The sequence below is a fragment of the Bos grunniens genome, chromosome 16 (assembly GCF_055505025.1).
Source record: "Bos grunniens cultivar Pamir isolate PY7600 chromosome 16, Bosgru_T2T1.0, whole genome shotgun sequence".
Lineage (NCBI taxonomy): Eukaryota > Metazoa > Chordata > Mammalia > Artiodactyla > Bovidae > Bos > Bos grunniens.
In genome coordinates this window covers 67995305-68011827 of record NC_141180.1, presented here as the reverse complement: position 1 = coordinate 68011827, position 16523 = coordinate 67995305, and the positions used below count along the sequence as shown (strand labels likewise).

The following is a 16523-nucleotide window of genomic DNA, read 5'->3' as shown; positions in this document are numbered from 1 at the left end:
TTTCCAAATTTGCTGGCATATCACAGCATCATCTTCCAGGATTTGAAATAGCTCAACTGGAATTCCATCACCTCCACTAGCTTTGTTCATAGTGATGCTTTCTAAGGCCCATTTGACTTCACATTCCAGGATGTCTGGCTCTAGGTGAGTGATCACACCATCGTGATTATCTAGGTGTACATTTATCCCCTCCCTTTTGAACCTCCCTCCCACCTCTCTCCCCATCCCACCCCTCTAGGTTGATACAGAGCCCCTGTTTGAATTTTCTGAGCCATACAGCAAATTCCCATTGGCTATCTATTTTACATATTGTAATGTAAGTTTCCACATTACTCTTTCCACACATCTCACCCTCTCCTCCCCTCTCTCCATGTCCATAAGTGTATTCTTTATGTCCGTTTCTCCATTACTGCCCTGTAAATAAATTCTTCAGTACCATTTTTGTAGATTCTGTATATATGCACTAGAATAGGATATTTACCTTTCTCTTTCTGACTTACTTCATTTTGTATAATAGGTTGTGGGTTCATCCACCTTATTGGAACTGACTCAAAGGCATTCCTTTTTATGGCTGATTAATATTCCATTGTGTAAATGTATAATTTCTTTATCCATTGATCTGTCAATGGACATCTAGGTGGCTTCCATGTTCTAGCTATTGTAAATAGTTCTGCAATGAAAATGGGATACATGTGTCTTTTTTGATTTTGGTTTTTCAGTGTACATGCCTAGGAGTGGAATTGCTGGGTCACATGGTGGTTTTTTTCCTAGTTTTTTAAGGAATCTCCATACTGTCTTCCATAGTGGCTGTATCAATTTACATTTCCACCAACCGTGCAAGAGTGTTCATTTTTCCACACCTTCTGCAGCATTTCTTGTTTGTAGACTTTTTGATGATGGCCATTCTGACCAGTGTGAGGTGATATCTCATTGTAGTTTTGATTTGCATTTCTCTAATAAAGAGTGATATTGAGCATCTTTTCATGTGTTTGTTAGCCATCTGTATGTCTTCACTGGAGAAATGTCTCTTTAGGTCTTTTTCCCACTTTTTGATTAGGTTGTTTGTTTTTCTGGTATTGAGTTGTATGCTCTGCTTGTATATTTTAGAAATTAATCCTTTGTCAGTTGTTTCATTTGCTATTATTTTCTCCCATTCTGAGGGGGTTGTCTTTTCACCTTGCTTATAGTTTCCTTTACTATGCAAAAGGTTTGAGTTTAATCAGGTCCCATTTGTTTACTTTTGTTTTTATTTACATTATTCTAGGAGATGGGTCATAGAAGATCTTGCTTTGATTTATGCCATCGAGTGTTCTGCGTATATTTTCCTCTAAGAATTTTATAGTTTCTGGTCTTATATTTAGCTCTTTAATCCATTTTGTGTTAAGAGTAAGTCCTGTTCTACCCATTTATACAGATGAAGAAGCTGAAGTTCAGAGAGTTAAGTTGCCCTGAATCTTACAGGTAGAGAAAGATGGTACAAGGGTTTGAACTTAGGTATATTTGGATTACAGTTATAGAACATTTATCACTCAAGTGCATAAAACAACAAAGTCTTGACTGTTGAGGAATATGGAGATTAACAGACAAGACAGACATGTATAGACCAATGACTAAGGAAGGAAAATTGCAGGAGTGACTAACTCTGGTGTTTGTGTGTGTGTGTGTGTGTGTGCGTGTGTGTGCGTGCGCGCATGCGCGCGCTCAGCCATGTCTGACTCTTTGCAACCCATGGACTGTAGACCACCAAGCTCCTCTGCCAAGGGATTTTCCCAGCAAGAATATTAGAGTGTGTTGCCATTTCCTTCTCCAGGGGATCTTCCCCACCCAGGGATCTAACCCATGTCTCCTGCATTAACAGGAAGATTCTTTAACACTGCACCACCTGGGGAACCAAATTGCTTAAGATTGTTTTAGAAGTTTTCGGAAATAACATAAGTGCTACTTAAATATCATCCTTCAGGAATCTACAGAACACGAATGAGTGTTAGCTCTGCACAGCCGCTGTGCTTTGAAATATCATCCAGAGCCCTTTGTTACACTGCTTGGTCTTGAGCTTGACACAGACATTGGAAATGAAGTCACAGCATTAACATTAGGAAAAGTGCTGTGTGCTATAAGTGCTTGTGGTGAGTTAATCAAGAGTGAATGGATTTTGTTGGCATAATACGAACATAATAGGGATGAATAAATACTAAATAGAGAAACAAATTAATGATGAATTAGAAGAAAGTTCATTTATTTAAAACTTTAAGTAAGTGACTTTTTAAATAATTATACACCATGTTGTGCAGGATTATCCCAGCATACTGGTTATTTCCTGTTTCTCTAGGCACTTAGAGCAGCTGCATGAAGTCAGGTCACAATGGAACCATTTCTCACACAGAAGCAATAACTTACTAAAGAGTTATTCAGGAAGAAGCAGTGGTGATGCATCTGCCAAAAGTGCTTGATAGAACCTGGGATTAGAATTTACCCTGGAAGAAGCTGGCTCAGTGTGTCATACAAACAAAATGCTTGTAATTGCATGCTTCTAAATTGAAACTCTGGCATCTGTTGGAGTATTTTTCTGATGCCAAGAAACCAAATGAAACAAAAAGTCAAGAAACTGAAGCTGAAAACCCAAGTACAGTGTAATACGCTAAGAACTAGGTTACCTTGCTTCTCCTTTGATATTTGGCTTGTGACCTGCCACAGAATGTTGTGGTTACTTTTGCAATATTGTTGTTATTTGTGTGGTCCATTTATAATTTAGACTGGACTTTACCTTTTGTTTTTGGTGAGATCAAGTAACTGCTTGTTTGTTATAGGTCAGCTTGATTCAGAAATGTAACTTTGCAGAACCCTGGAATCTCTTATCTTGCAGAACACCAGTAACTGAAAATTGGGAAGGGCAGCTTGAAAAACCACAAGGTGAAAAGTATAAGTGCTCATTTCCTTGCCCAAAGGAGAAGTGAGCATTTCCTTGTAGCCTTTACTCAAAGTCAGTGATACGTATTTTCCACAGTATAATCAGCTCATATTTTTGAATCAAGGGGGTGAAATGATTTACATATTCTACTTTTATCTTATCTTGTTATGAATTATTCTCAAAACGAAGTTTAGTATAATCACAATTTAGGGTGCAAAAAGTCCAAGCCAATACTTGTTAATAAAAAGGCTAAAAAAATTGGTATTATTTGTAGTGGCTGGAAAAAAGGAAATAAACAGACAGATTTTTCTTTTTAAATTGATAGATACTCCCTTCACAAGAAATAAACTTCTATTTCAAATATTAAGTATCAAGTATATGAGATGGTTAGAAAATCTTTCCATAATCAATCACTCTTTCATGTTCTAGATGTATGTCTGTAAAATCCTGCAAAACTTCTGATAAAGTTTATCAGCAGTTAAAGTTCAAACTCTAACCTGTTACCTTCTCCAAATCTTTTTTCCCCCTCTACTTCTGATAGATAAAAAGCACTGTTATGTTCCTATTAATACAGAACAAAATCTAGGGGTCTTTGGCTCATCCTTTTTGTTCATCTGTTTCTTCACCATTTCACTTTACAACATCTATACACATTCAGTCAGTCAAGTTCATCCATTTTCTTTCCAAAATGGCCCTTGCTGCTATTTCACTTCAGTGAAATACTGTGAATTTTCAGTGAAATTCAGTGAAATGCTGCTGCTAAGTCACTTCAGTCGTGTCCGACCCTGTGTGACCCCATAGACGGTAGCCCACCAGGTTCCCCCGTCCCTGGGATTCTCCAGGCAAGAACACTGGAGTGGGTTGCCATTTCCTTCTCCAATGCATGAAAGTGAAAAGTGAAGGGGAGTCGCTCAGTCATGCCCGACTCTTCGCAACCCCATGGACTGCAGCCCATCAGGCTCCTCCGTCCATGGGATTTGCCAGGCAAGAGTACTGGAGTGGGGTGCCATTGCCTTCTCAACCTTGAGGTTAACTTTGACATTTGTAACAGCCTTGTATGTAGTCCTTAAAATATGCATAGAATTCTACCTTTCTGTCCATCAGAGTAAGCCTTCTAACTAGCAAACTCTTCTGAAATTTGTTCACAACTTGAACAAATTCTAATGTGTCTGTTCACTGCTCTGCCTCAATGAAAGAGACCTGCTTGCTCTCCTAGGTTACATTCAAATTGCTTATTTCTCTGGTCTTTTTCCTGCCTTTTTCTCTACTTAAAAATAACCTTTTCCATCTGCCTGTTGAAATCTTGCACACATCTACATAATTTCCATTTAATGATTTTCTAAAGCCTACATGAAACACTGCGAATTCTATAGGCATTTTTAAAAACAATTGTTTTAAAAAATTGTTTTTAAAACAAATTGTTTTAAAAAATTGTCATTTTGCCAATTGTTTTGCACATGATGTTATTCAGCAGCAATGTTTTACTTTCAAAACTGTCTTAAGCAGAACCATATACACATATGCATACAAATACACTTACATGTGTGAGTGTAATATATATATGTATATAATTTTATTGGAATTTATTGATTTGCTAAGTTCATTTTGGTAACATTTATTTTCATAAAGTCAATAAGTAGAAGACTGATGACTAAATTTGAAACTGATGATTATGAACAACAGATAGTCTGATCCCGGTTTTTGATTGATTGTTTTTCTTAAACTATATCATTGATATATATGAATAGCCTTAAATTACAGATTTTTATGATTTATTTTGCCATTTCAGACAAATCTGTCAATCAACAGGGAAGGCAGGGAAAAATTATACTAATATCTGCATAGAAACACATGAGGAACAGAAGTAAAATTATTTATGGACTGTGTTGTGTTGAATTTACTATATAACATGTTTGAGTCCATTTTTTTCAGATGATCATTTGCTTTTAGGGTAACATTTACAGAAAAGTTGGGAAGCTCAGACAGAGCTACCTCACACCACACCTGCAGTTCCCTCTTATTATTAACATCTTATATTGGTAAGGTACATTTGTTACAATTAATAAACAAATACTGATTCACTATTATTAACTAAAGTCCCTACTTTGATTATATTTCCTTGGATTTTATGTTTTGTGCTTTTTATCAATTTTAAGAGAGTTATAGTTACATTTTAGGAATGAAATTTGAATATAATAGTGGAATTATCAAAATACTCCATGGATTCTTTAGTTTCTGTGGAGCATAGCAAAAACAATGTTCTTTCTGTTTAGTCTTGTCTATTATCTGTCATCCTCAGCCACCCTTTTTCAAATTATGTTTCTCAATAAAGAATTATGTTCTGTCTAGTTCACTAAATAAAATGCACTGTTTAATGCCCTGTGCCTGAGTTGGCTTTCTGCTTGGATGATCTGTTTCTCTCTTTGTCCAGCTAGTGAATTTTTTATTAACCCCCTAAAATCTAACATAAGAACCATCTACTCTATGGCTCCATTCCTTAAAATGCCAATAATTATTCTATTTTGGTTTTAGGATCAGGCATTTTTGTCAAATATTCAAATTTCTCATGTATTTTGTTTTGACTTATCACTTCACTCCCTATTTGACTAATTTAATACATTTCCATTTCCTTTGTATAGATATGACATACAGAATTTGAGAAAACGACACGTTTAACTAAAGGGAAATCCTATAAAATCTGATGAAGTTCTGATGTGTGTGTATGTGTGTGCATGAGTATAGGAACTTTCCTTTTTTGTCTTTCTGGCCTACAGTTAAGTCAATAGAAATGAGCTGAATTTAACCATTGCAACCATGAGACTTTTTATGTGACTATTTTAAGTTTTACAGTTTAATATTACAATAAGATTTGCAATTTAGAAAAACTGGATTTGGGGGACTGATAAAAAGAATACCATTAACATAATTTTTTGCAAGTCCAATATAATTTAATTATCACTTTGATCATGAGCAATAATAGTTCTTCCCACTGAAATTTAACCCTGTAAGTGATGCTAATACAGCTTGGAGTAGGTTGCAAAACACAAAAAGATTATTACAGAAAAAGATGATAATTATTTTTTATAATAACAGAAACCATTTACATTTGAATAGTGTCAAACAGCTATTGGCTTCTTACATATCATTTAATCCTGAGAGAAATTTATTCATATTGGCACTAAAGACATTGCTATCTCCATTTAGAGTTGAGGAAGCTGAATGTAAAAGTGATTAGGAAGCTTAACTAAGGTTATACAACCATTGTGTTACAGGAGAGAAGTGAAGTGAAGTGAAAGTCACTCAGTCATGTCTGACTTTTTGTGATCCCATAGACTATACACTCCATGGAATTCTCCAGGCCAAAATACTGGAGTGGGTAGCCTCTCCATTCTCCAGGGGATTGTCCCAACCCAAGGATCAAACCCAGGTCTCCCACATTGCAGGAAGATTCTTTACCAGCTGAGTCACAAGGGAAGCCCTACAGAAGAGAACCAGAACTCAGATCTCTAAAGGAGCCAGGGACTAACATTTTTCCTAGCAACAGATTTCATTCTATAACTCAAGCACTTAATATTTACCAGGTGATGTGCTGGGTTTGGAGATCCACATATGAAAAGTCATGTTTCCTTACAATAAACATTCAAATTAGGGGAAAAAAAAAAAAAAGTGAATTCCATTTCTTTTTTTTTCCTTCCCTGACTAATGAAGAGGCTTAAGGGCTGAGTTGTGCCCAAGTGTTGGAAATAGTAGGAGATTAGAAAAAGAAGTAAGTTTTGGGAGGCATGGATTACAAGGGAAGTTTCACACAGGCTGTAATTAGATAAATACCTGAACTCAGTCGCCGTGGAGATGAGAATGGGAGACAAGTTCGACATATATTTGGCAAGAATTTTAACAAAAGTCAAGACATGACTGGATATTGGGAATTAAGAAAAATGGGTAGTTGAAGAAAAGTGAAAGTGAAAGTGAAGTCGCTCAGTCCTATCCAACTCTTTGCGACCCCGTGGACTGTAGCCCACCAGGCTCCTCCTTCCATGGGATTCTCCAGGCAAGAATACTGGAGTGGGTTGCCATTTCCTTCTCCAGATGATCTTCCCTACCCAGGGTTTGAACCCAGGTCTCCAGCAATGCAGGCAGACGCTTTAAGCTGTTCACATTATTTTTCTCCAAATAGGGAGTGATAGAGCATTACAGTGAAATGAGGGTGGAGTAACACATTAACTTTTTTCAGCATAAGCGTCCCTTCTTACCACGGCTCTCCATCTTCACTGATGACATTCTTGCCTAAACTTAAGCCTTGGTTTCTCTACCTATATTTTTCTTTCTCTGACTCAATATAACAATCCAGAGGCAGAATCTATTTTCATTGGAAGTGGGAGAGTCTTCGGGGATTGTCTGCAGAAATAGGATTCTCTGTCAGTAAACTCAGGAGAACATGAACTAGTTGCCAAAACCTTATAGAGGGTGAACAGTTAGGGATGAGAATACTGCAGGACATGAAGACAGCCTAGACAACGTTGGTTTCAGCGAACAGTGCACAGTACTTGGGGCTGAATTACAAGTACTGAGCTCCCAGCTGACCCAGCAATAGGAGCGCCTGCTTCCAGTAGACACCGCGGATGCGGAAACGACTGACAAGTGCTGTAAACAGTAGTCAGCTGGGACTCATTCAAAGAATGAGGTAAGGAATAGGACTTGGATGTACAAATAAAAGTTGTGGACTAGACGAAACCCGTGGCTATTTGGCAGTGATAAAGCGTTGCTTTTTAAGCAGACTCTGCGTGATTTAGCGTGAGGAAACAATAAACCCTGTGTTTTTTTAACCTCATTGCCTACTTAGCTCAACCTGTCAATTTTCCTACCTGAAAGAAATCTGAATAAAGGTAAGAAAAAAATTGCTTACTCACCTGCTGCCTTAGGAAAGTTGACTCTTAAAAAGTAGCAATTCTGGCAGCCTGTTCTTAACCCTTACTTGAACAAACTCAGGATTTGTCCTTACTTTCCATCTCATCTACAAAGCTCCACCTTAAATGCCCACCTAAACCTCAGCTCCTCTGCAAAATTCTGATGACTGATTCAACCAGTGAATATTTATGAAATTAAACAACATCTCTTCTCATGAAGGTTTCTAAAATGTTCAACAAGAGTATTTTTTGATCACTTAACAATAAAAATAACATAGATAGTATGGGATTTAATAAAACCAAGTTTCTCATGCACAAATGATAAACACTGAAAATTTTTATTCATCCAGTGGATGAAACTGGATGAAACTATCCATCCAGCACCAAGAAATATTTCATCCACAAAAAGTAGTTTTTAATAGCATAAATATATTTGAAAAATACTCTTTATTTTTAAACAAAAAATACTGTTTATTTGTTAACCAGTCCATTATTTAGTTATTTTTGTGGATCAGAAACTCAGATTGCTGTACAATTTCAATCAGGCTAAATTTTTGTGACAGCCTGTTTTTGTACAGTTACATACAAATTTCATGTACTTTTCCATTAAAGAATAAAATATTTGGGAAAAATAGCACTAACCTTTATGGGAAAGCAGTTTGTCAAATGATTCACCCCATTTTATTGCTTCTTCTGGGGAGACTCTGTTTGAGAAACAAAATGTTTTATACTGGAACATGCAGGAAGTCTATTTATGAATCTGCTGCAACATATGTTATCATACTGCTCTTTTCGGTCATATTTCACATGATTTCTCCTTTGATTATTATATGAAAAATCAAAAGTATTTGTCAAACTTCTTTTGGATTTTGCCTATCAGATGATGTGTTAACACTATCCTCTCTTGAGTTATTTTATTTTCTAAAAGAAAAACTAATCATGTCTTCAGTTAAAAACAAAGAGAAGGAAACCAGGTCAGTTATCTTTCTTAATTCATCGTATAGAAGAACCTAAACTGACTGTATCTTTTAGTCAAACTTTTTTTTTAACTGCAATTTCCTTGAAACTTTTACCACAATATGCAGCAATTAAAAAAAAAAAATAGATACAGGAAGTTTGACTAATGAAGCTTTAAAGATGTAAGAAATATGAAATGTTTTTAATGCAATAAATGTTTTAGAAATGATAATTGAGAGAATTGAATATATTTGTCTTATATCTTTTATTGGTCATATTTTCTGTTTGGAAAAATTTGTATTATCCTAGTATATAAGCTTATTCCATTTTCTTTTTAAACTAAAGAAATGGCTAAAAATGACAAGACATCCCTTTTTATGTTTTATGTTATATTATACCCAGGGCGTTTTTTCCGAATTACTGAAGAAAGAGATGAATAGTACTTTTCAATGACATTGTGCACACTCTTAATGAGTATTTCATCAGTTTATAAGGAGTAAAATATATCATTTAAAATTGACAGGCATATAATTTTAAAAGAGCATCTTTAAATTTTTACGAGATTATTTAATTCAAGCTATTAAAATAGTTTAATTTTATGAAATATTTCTAGTTTTTTTTGAAATGAGATCTCTAACCTTCCTTATATTACTGTATAATTTCCAATAAAATAGGAATCCCTAATTTCCTCTTTCTTAAATCTTTAATGATAGAATCAGCAAAATGTCCCCACAAATAATTACAAGTTATTCACCTTGTTTCTTTGGCCAATTGCCCAGATCTAGTGGAGGGAGTATCATCGTAAAACACAGGTTTCTGTACCAGAAGACTTAGCCTATTTCTTTTTTCCTTAGCTCTGTAATGAAAAGGCATTAGCTTCAGGACAATTTGGATGACAATTAAAATCTCTCTTTCTGACTGTCAAACAGATTTGTGACTGGTAATCACATGAACACCCTTTCTCACCCACCTCCACTCCTGACACACTCACAGTGGTCTTATTGAGAGTCTTATTTAAATACTATGTTTGTGGAGGAATTAAGATACCGTATGTGAAATATATGTCTCCCCCCATGACTATAAAATATTTGAGATTATATTTCAATAAGTATTATTACTGGTTCTTCTGTGTGGTTAAAATTGTTGGACTTAAAAAAAAGAACACTTTATATTTAACAATTGTTTACTCCTAATAAATACTTTTTTTTCCGTTGTAACAGTAGAATCAATATATTTTCAACCAGATATTTTAAAAACAAGTGCTAAGAAATATTCAATGTCAATCATGTTTTTAAAAGTAAAATGCTGATTTTTAAAATTATGATTTTTACCTGATTTTGGCTTCTTTGCTTGTTTCTTCTTTTCCTGAACCGTGTATTAACTTGAAAATAGTTTTTGCTTTTGGTTCGCACATACTTAATTGAGAAAAGAAAACCAATGATGTTTCCATCTTCTCTCTCTAAAATGAAGAGATGTCTAATTTATTACATCTTTCACTTGTTAATGCTACTCCCTTGTTATACATGGTGTAGTAAAAAGTTATCTCGATTCCGTCAGCAACCTTTAAAATAAAAATCAAGAGCTTATGTTTCTGCCTCTGCAAAAATATAGAACTGAGGAACTAAAGTACAATTCAGTCCAGAGTTGTTTAGGGAAATGATACTACAAATTTGCAAAAGGCCTCTTGGTCTCTAAGATAAAGACTAGTATTACCACAGTGCCACTTCTCTTTCTAGTTTGTGCAACCAGATGATGCTTTAATAGACTCAAATGACACCGTCATTTCCCACAGGAACTTTTTGAAAAGGTCTTTAACATGTGTAGTATGCGTTAAAATGTATCGGGGCAAAGTCCTGCACTAATCATTAGGAGATATTTCCCTTGTTCTTAAAAAAGTATTTTTCCTAATTTAATTACATTGAATTAGGTAAATTACATTTAATTAATGTAATCATGTAATATTAATCACATTTACTTAACATAATGTATCAAAATAAGAATATAAATCATAGAGTTTCATAGTAGAAGAGGGCAGTTAAGAAGCATTTAATTCAATGATTTTTAAATACAGGTCCATGGAATGATTTTAGACATTCATAAAATGTTTACCAGTCCATGATGAAAATGGGAAAAAAAGATAATATGCAATTTTTTCTTGAACTACATATATTTTTAATGTGAAGCACTTATTTTGAATGTCTTTAATGAAATGTTTTTAATTTCTTTATGTCTTTAATGAAATATTTTAACTAGAGACGGCAGTGTGTATGATTGTTTATGTTCTTACTAAAAAAGAAATGGCAACTGTATGTTTGCTCAGCCTCCATTTTCTTTTGTTTCATGAATCCCAAATACTTCAGAAATGCTAATGTCGACCATAACTCACACTAAAAAGCAAACAAACAAGAAACCAAAAACCCAGGATGCAATATAGTAAGTGATTTATTCTTATAAAGTCCCAGAGGTTAGTAGAAGAGGAGATCTGGAATCATCAGAGCCTTTGATCTCCAGTAGCTTGTGCTTTAGTGTTTCCAAATCTTTGATATCCAGTTGTGAATGCTTTAATTACTCTAAAATTCTATATATTTAAAAAAGTTAGCAAATCTAAAAGAAAATTTATTTCCAATCTTTTGAGTGACTGATTTTAAGAAAATAGTTATTATTAGGGACTATTCTTAAGGATTCACAGGGATCCCTCTTAGGGATACCAACTAGGAAGTAAAAACATTTACAGAATTGAAATTAAAGAGTTTTAGTATATATTTATATGTACACATCTGATTCTATAACTTTTACTTTGAGCATATTTTAAGTTCACGTTGACTGCAAATTGAGTGTTAAAAATATTATACATGAGGGAATTTCATATGGCAAGTCTAGCTGGAAACAGATGTTGATAATGCAGGTACACTGTCATCATGAAGTCTTCTGTTCTCTAGTTGAATGAGGTCAAGGGCAGATGAGCAAGGATATCTTCTAGTCCCTAAGACTGTATTTGAATTATTATATCCAGAGGAGTGACAGACAGGAACTTACTATTTTCATAAGATTTGCTGAAGTTGTGTGTCAGATGTGCTCTTCATGGGCTGATAGAACTATGGAGACAGAGATTGTAAAAAACAGACACAATTACATCAAAGGCCTGTCCGAAGATCCGAAGAGAATTGGGAGATGTATGGACTTCCTCTGGGTGTATACAGACAGGTGGAAGCAGAAGAAAAGAAGGGTGGATGCTACATGATGACCTGAGCTGATAATCATTCTTTGGGGTGCAGTTATCCTTTAGCTTGAAGAGTATTTTCCAAAGGTAGGTTCCTAGGTTGACTGTTGATTTTCTTTTTAATTTTGTTAAATGTCAGCACTTTTAAGATGTTACAGTTTTGTCCCCTGGTATCCATTATCCCTGATGAGAAGTCAATGGTAATTTGTATCACATTTGTTACTCTCTTTTTTCTCTTTTACTCTCTTTTCTCTTTTTCTTTTTTCTCTCTGACTACTTTCCAGATTGTTTGTTAGTTTGTTTTAATCTCTGAGTTTAAAAAATTTGATTAAGATGTGAACAGTGTTCATTCATTCTATTTGGGATGTATTTAGCATGGGTTTATACTTTTCATCAAAACGAAACTTTTAGGCATCGAGTCTCCTTTTTCTCTCTCTCTCTTCCACTTTCAGAAACCCCAACTGCAGCTGTGCTTGACCCCTTGATATTGTCCACCTGGTCACTTAGGAACTCTTCAGTTTTTTCAGCCTCATTTCTTTCTGTTCCTCAGATATTTTTTCCTTCCTAGGTCTTGATAGAAATTTTCACCAACCTTTTTTTTCTTCCTCAGTGCTCTAATCTGTTGTTAGATTTATTCAGTAGTGTTTAAAATCTCAGTTCAAGAAATTTGATATTTTTACAGTTTGCATTTTTCTCTTCATTATGTTCTTTTTCTTCTAAGTACTTGATCATATTTAAAATATACCTTTATTGAAGTCCTTTTCTGAAAATTTGTCTCTGTGGTTCTGGGTCTGATTTTATACTGATTTTTCTCCTAAAAGCATATTTTCCCACTCTTTGAAATGTTGAGTAATTATTTATTGGTGCTGAACATTTTGAATTTTATAATAAGTATCAGGACTTTGTTAGTCTTTATTTAATGATTTTAGAGTTGGTGTTGGTCTGGCAGTTACCTCAGTATCAAGTTTGTCCTTAAAGACTTTTATTTAAACTTTGTTATGGTGAGCCTAGAATAGCCTTAATTACTAAGATACAAGGATTCTTAAATTTCAAATTAATTCTCAGGGTGTTCATTAAAGCTTTTCTATTCTGGATGTTAAGTACTCGAATGTCCCTTAGCCCTGTGTGAGCTCTGAAAATTAACTTATATCTTATGATTGGTATCCTTTGTCAATACCCATAGTGTTTTATCCTGCATATAAGCTGCTTGGTGTTCAGTCAGGCTCAAAGGTACAAAGCTACAAACTTCTTGAGATCTTTCTAGTGCTTAGTCTTGCAAATTTCACCTCTCTTTCGTTCACTGAATGTAGACAACTATTTCCTCAACTCGGAATAGTACTTTTTGTTCTATTTAAAGAATAGCCCTGTAAACTTGGTATCTAAATGAGAGTTACATTTCTTCCCTGCACTGAAGTCTTTAAAGAAGGCAGTTGAAGTTGTATGGTCCACTTCATCTGTTTTGTGTTAAAAATCACATATCTATGTTGCCTATTGTCAGTGTCTGAAAACAGTTGTATTATATATTTTTCCAGTTTTCAAGTTGTTTATGGTAAGATGTGTTATATCAGTTAATCTATCATGATTAAGGCCATCTTTGTGATAAATGTATGTCTGCTTCTTATTGTTTAGTTGCTAAGTTGTGTCTGACTCTTTGGGACCCCATGGACTGTAGCCCCCCAGGTTCCTCTGTCCATGAGATTTCCCAGGTGAGAATACTAGAGTGGGTTGGCATTTCCTTCTCCAGGGGATCTTCCCCACCCAGGGTTCAAACCCATGTCTTCTGCATTGGCAGGCAGATTCTTTACCACTGAGTCACCAGAGAAGCCCATATATCTTGTTACATTACTGAATTCCATTATTGGTATTATTGCTCATAAAATTACTTAGTTTTTCAGTTAGTTTTCTTTAATCTCTCAATAAACAGATTCTTTATAAATATTAGTTTCAATGACCCTTTACTGTTATACTCTCATTTATTTTTCAGCCTAATATTATTGTTTTATAACTTCAATATAGAAAGTTGATAGTTAGAATCTTTGTCTTTTTTCCCTTGCCATAAGGAGAAATTAAGACCCACTAAAATGAGGCTCAGACTTATCTTTTGTGAATATGTGCATTTATATGATTATGTTCCTTATTCTCATCTTTTCTTAGTATAACTTCGCAAGGAACTTCATACATTTCTTTGCTTATTTTCACATGAAATTAGTTTTCTTATATTGTTAGAAACTAAAGCTAAGAAAGCTTAGCTTTTGCTTATCTAATTTCAATAATTATCATGATGGTAATATTGGTATTATCATTTTGAGACTGCTTTTAAAAATGGAGCACATGTATACCTGTGATGGATTCATTTTGATATTTGGCAAAACTAATACAAGTATGTAAAGTTAAAAAAAAAAAAGAATAATTAGTTGATGTTTTTATTTACCATTCTTTGTGTCCTTGAGAAGAATTTTTAGTGCAGAATAAGGGACACACAGATGCAATAAGGAAGAGTTTAATTAAAATCTCATTAGTCTTGAAGTCTGATTTTATCAGTATAAGTTTAGGAAGTTGTTACTCGGTTGGTTATTCTTTCTAGTCTTTTACATTGCATGGAGTTGGGATATATATTTTTCCTACCTATAAATATTTCCTACCTCTTTACACTGCAAAGACCTAGATACAATGACTAATGCTTTAGTAAAGAGACTCAGATTGTGGTCTTGAAATGTCACTTCTCACTAAAAGCAATCTAGGTTTAGTGGAGACATTGCTGAGGTCTGAGACAGGAAATGTACAAGCTGAGCCTGGCAAATCTTGTTATTATCAATTAGAAAGTTAGCTGTCAAAGGCTAGTGAAGTCAGTCAAAATTATTCAAGGGCCAACTTTGCTAGTCTTCTACTAATCAAAATGAGACCATTTCAATTTCAATAATATTAATAACTAGAATGGATGAAATAGATCAAACTTATTTATATCTATGGGTGCATAGTGATATTTTAAGAGAATTGTGTACTTTCAGAGGATTATAGAAATTAACCCATTAAATTGAAAACTGGTTAATAAAGGGAGAAATTAAGTAGTTATCCTACATCTCTTATTAACTCTACCAGGGTAATCAGACAGTCAGTGAGATTTCTTTATTAAAAAATTCTAACAAACAAGTAAAAGTGAAATAATACTACTAAAATCTCAGTTTTTTAAAAACATCAACAAACGATTAGATAAGGTGTTAAATTACAATGGTTGCTAGGATCTCAGGAAGAGACAAGCAGACATCATGTGCTTCCAATAGCTGTGACATATTCTACTTACAGTAGAGATCAAATCTGAGTTTGACCCAGTCTCTGGACTCAGCTGCCCACCTGCAGGCATGACAGCTAAACTCTAAGGAAAAGATAGAGCGTGAAATAAGGGGGTGGAGGTGGGGGGTAGGACTGTCTCTTTCATTCAACTGTACACCAAATGAAAAATAAACAGTCGAATATGTCTTCTCAAATAAAGGACTAATTGCCCAACTAGTTCTACCTAAAATTCTGTTTGATGTTATCAAGGAGACACCCATGTTTTACTACCAATCAGGTACTCAAAATCAAACACTATTGGTACTTTACTAGCCATTTTGAGAGTAAACTGTATCACAGCATGAGGTAAGGGAGCTCTGAAAGAACTTACATTCCCCAAAACTAATCAAATCTACCTTTCCATAATTCTCCCTGAACTACTCTCAATCAGAGCAGCTGGGTTATTTTTCAACCCAGCAACACAGTGTGACTTCTGGCTCTCACTAGTTCTTCCAAAATTCTTTTTATCCTCATTTGAAAATCAAAATATTATTACTGCTACTTATAATCATAAAACAAAATTAAGTTGAAAACAAATTCCTTGACTGACTCTAGTGCAAAAGGGAAAAATTACAAACATTCCTAACATATCCACAGTGAAAATATTACATTGGGTTTATTGGGGAAACACAGAAAAGCAGCAAAGCATACAGGATTTTCAACATTTGTGTTATTCTACATAAGAGGATGCCTGCCATGGGATTCCACCTGCAGTGCAAGAGCCACAGGAGACACGGGTTTGATTCCTCAGTCTAGAAGATCCCCTGGAGGAGGAAATGGCAACCCACTCCAGTATTTTTGCCTAGGAAATCCCAAAGACAGAGGAGCCTGGTGGGCTATAGTCCATGGGGTCGCAAAGAGTTGGACACAGCTGAAGTGGCTAAGCACACACACACACACAAACTAGATATTTCACAGAAGGACTCTTAGAGTGAAGTCTCTCTTCACTCACTCAAAATATGTATAGGAAAGGAGGACAGATGGCATCTGTGTGTCAACGGGAGAATCGTAGTTGTGGAAATGCCAGAGTTCACGCCTCTTCCACTGAGCTAACTCACAACTGCTATGCTAAATTATTTGTGAGCTAGAAGAAGAGGAGGAAATGACCCCTGAGTCCATCCAGGATCGTCTCTGCTTATTCCCTTTTAACCTGAAGAATTCCCATAATAGAGCTTTACATATTTGTTGTTGTTTAGTCACTAAG

General features: G+C 34.9%; 1 protein-coding gene and 1 long non-coding RNA gene across 5 annotated transcripts in view; one reads left to right on the top strand and one right to left on the bottom strand.

The window, feature by feature from the left end:
- The window catches only part of RGS18 (regulator of G protein signaling 18), a 31734-nt gene extending 21281 nt beyond the window's left edge, over nt 1-10453 (bottom strand). The window contains exons 1-3 of one of the 2 annotated variants that reach the window (XM_086345334.1): nt 10101-10453; nt 9524-9625; nt 8455-8516 (exon numbers count right to left, since the gene is read on the bottom strand). In XM_086345334.1, coding sequence (XP_086201460.1) covers nt 8455-8516; nt 9524-9625; nt 10101-10219 — 283 coding nt within the window. In that variant the 5' untranslated portion in view covers nt 10220-10453. The remainder of the gene's footprint in view (nt 1-8454; nt 8517-9523; nt 9626-10100) is intronic. The other variant, XM_086345335.1, reaches the window with a different exon arrangement.
- Nucleotides 1-16523, top strand: part of LOC147356955 (uncharacterized) — a 431587-nt gene that overhangs the window by 242673 nt on the left and 172391 nt on the right. The gene's annotated exons all lie outside the window — the stretch shown is intronic.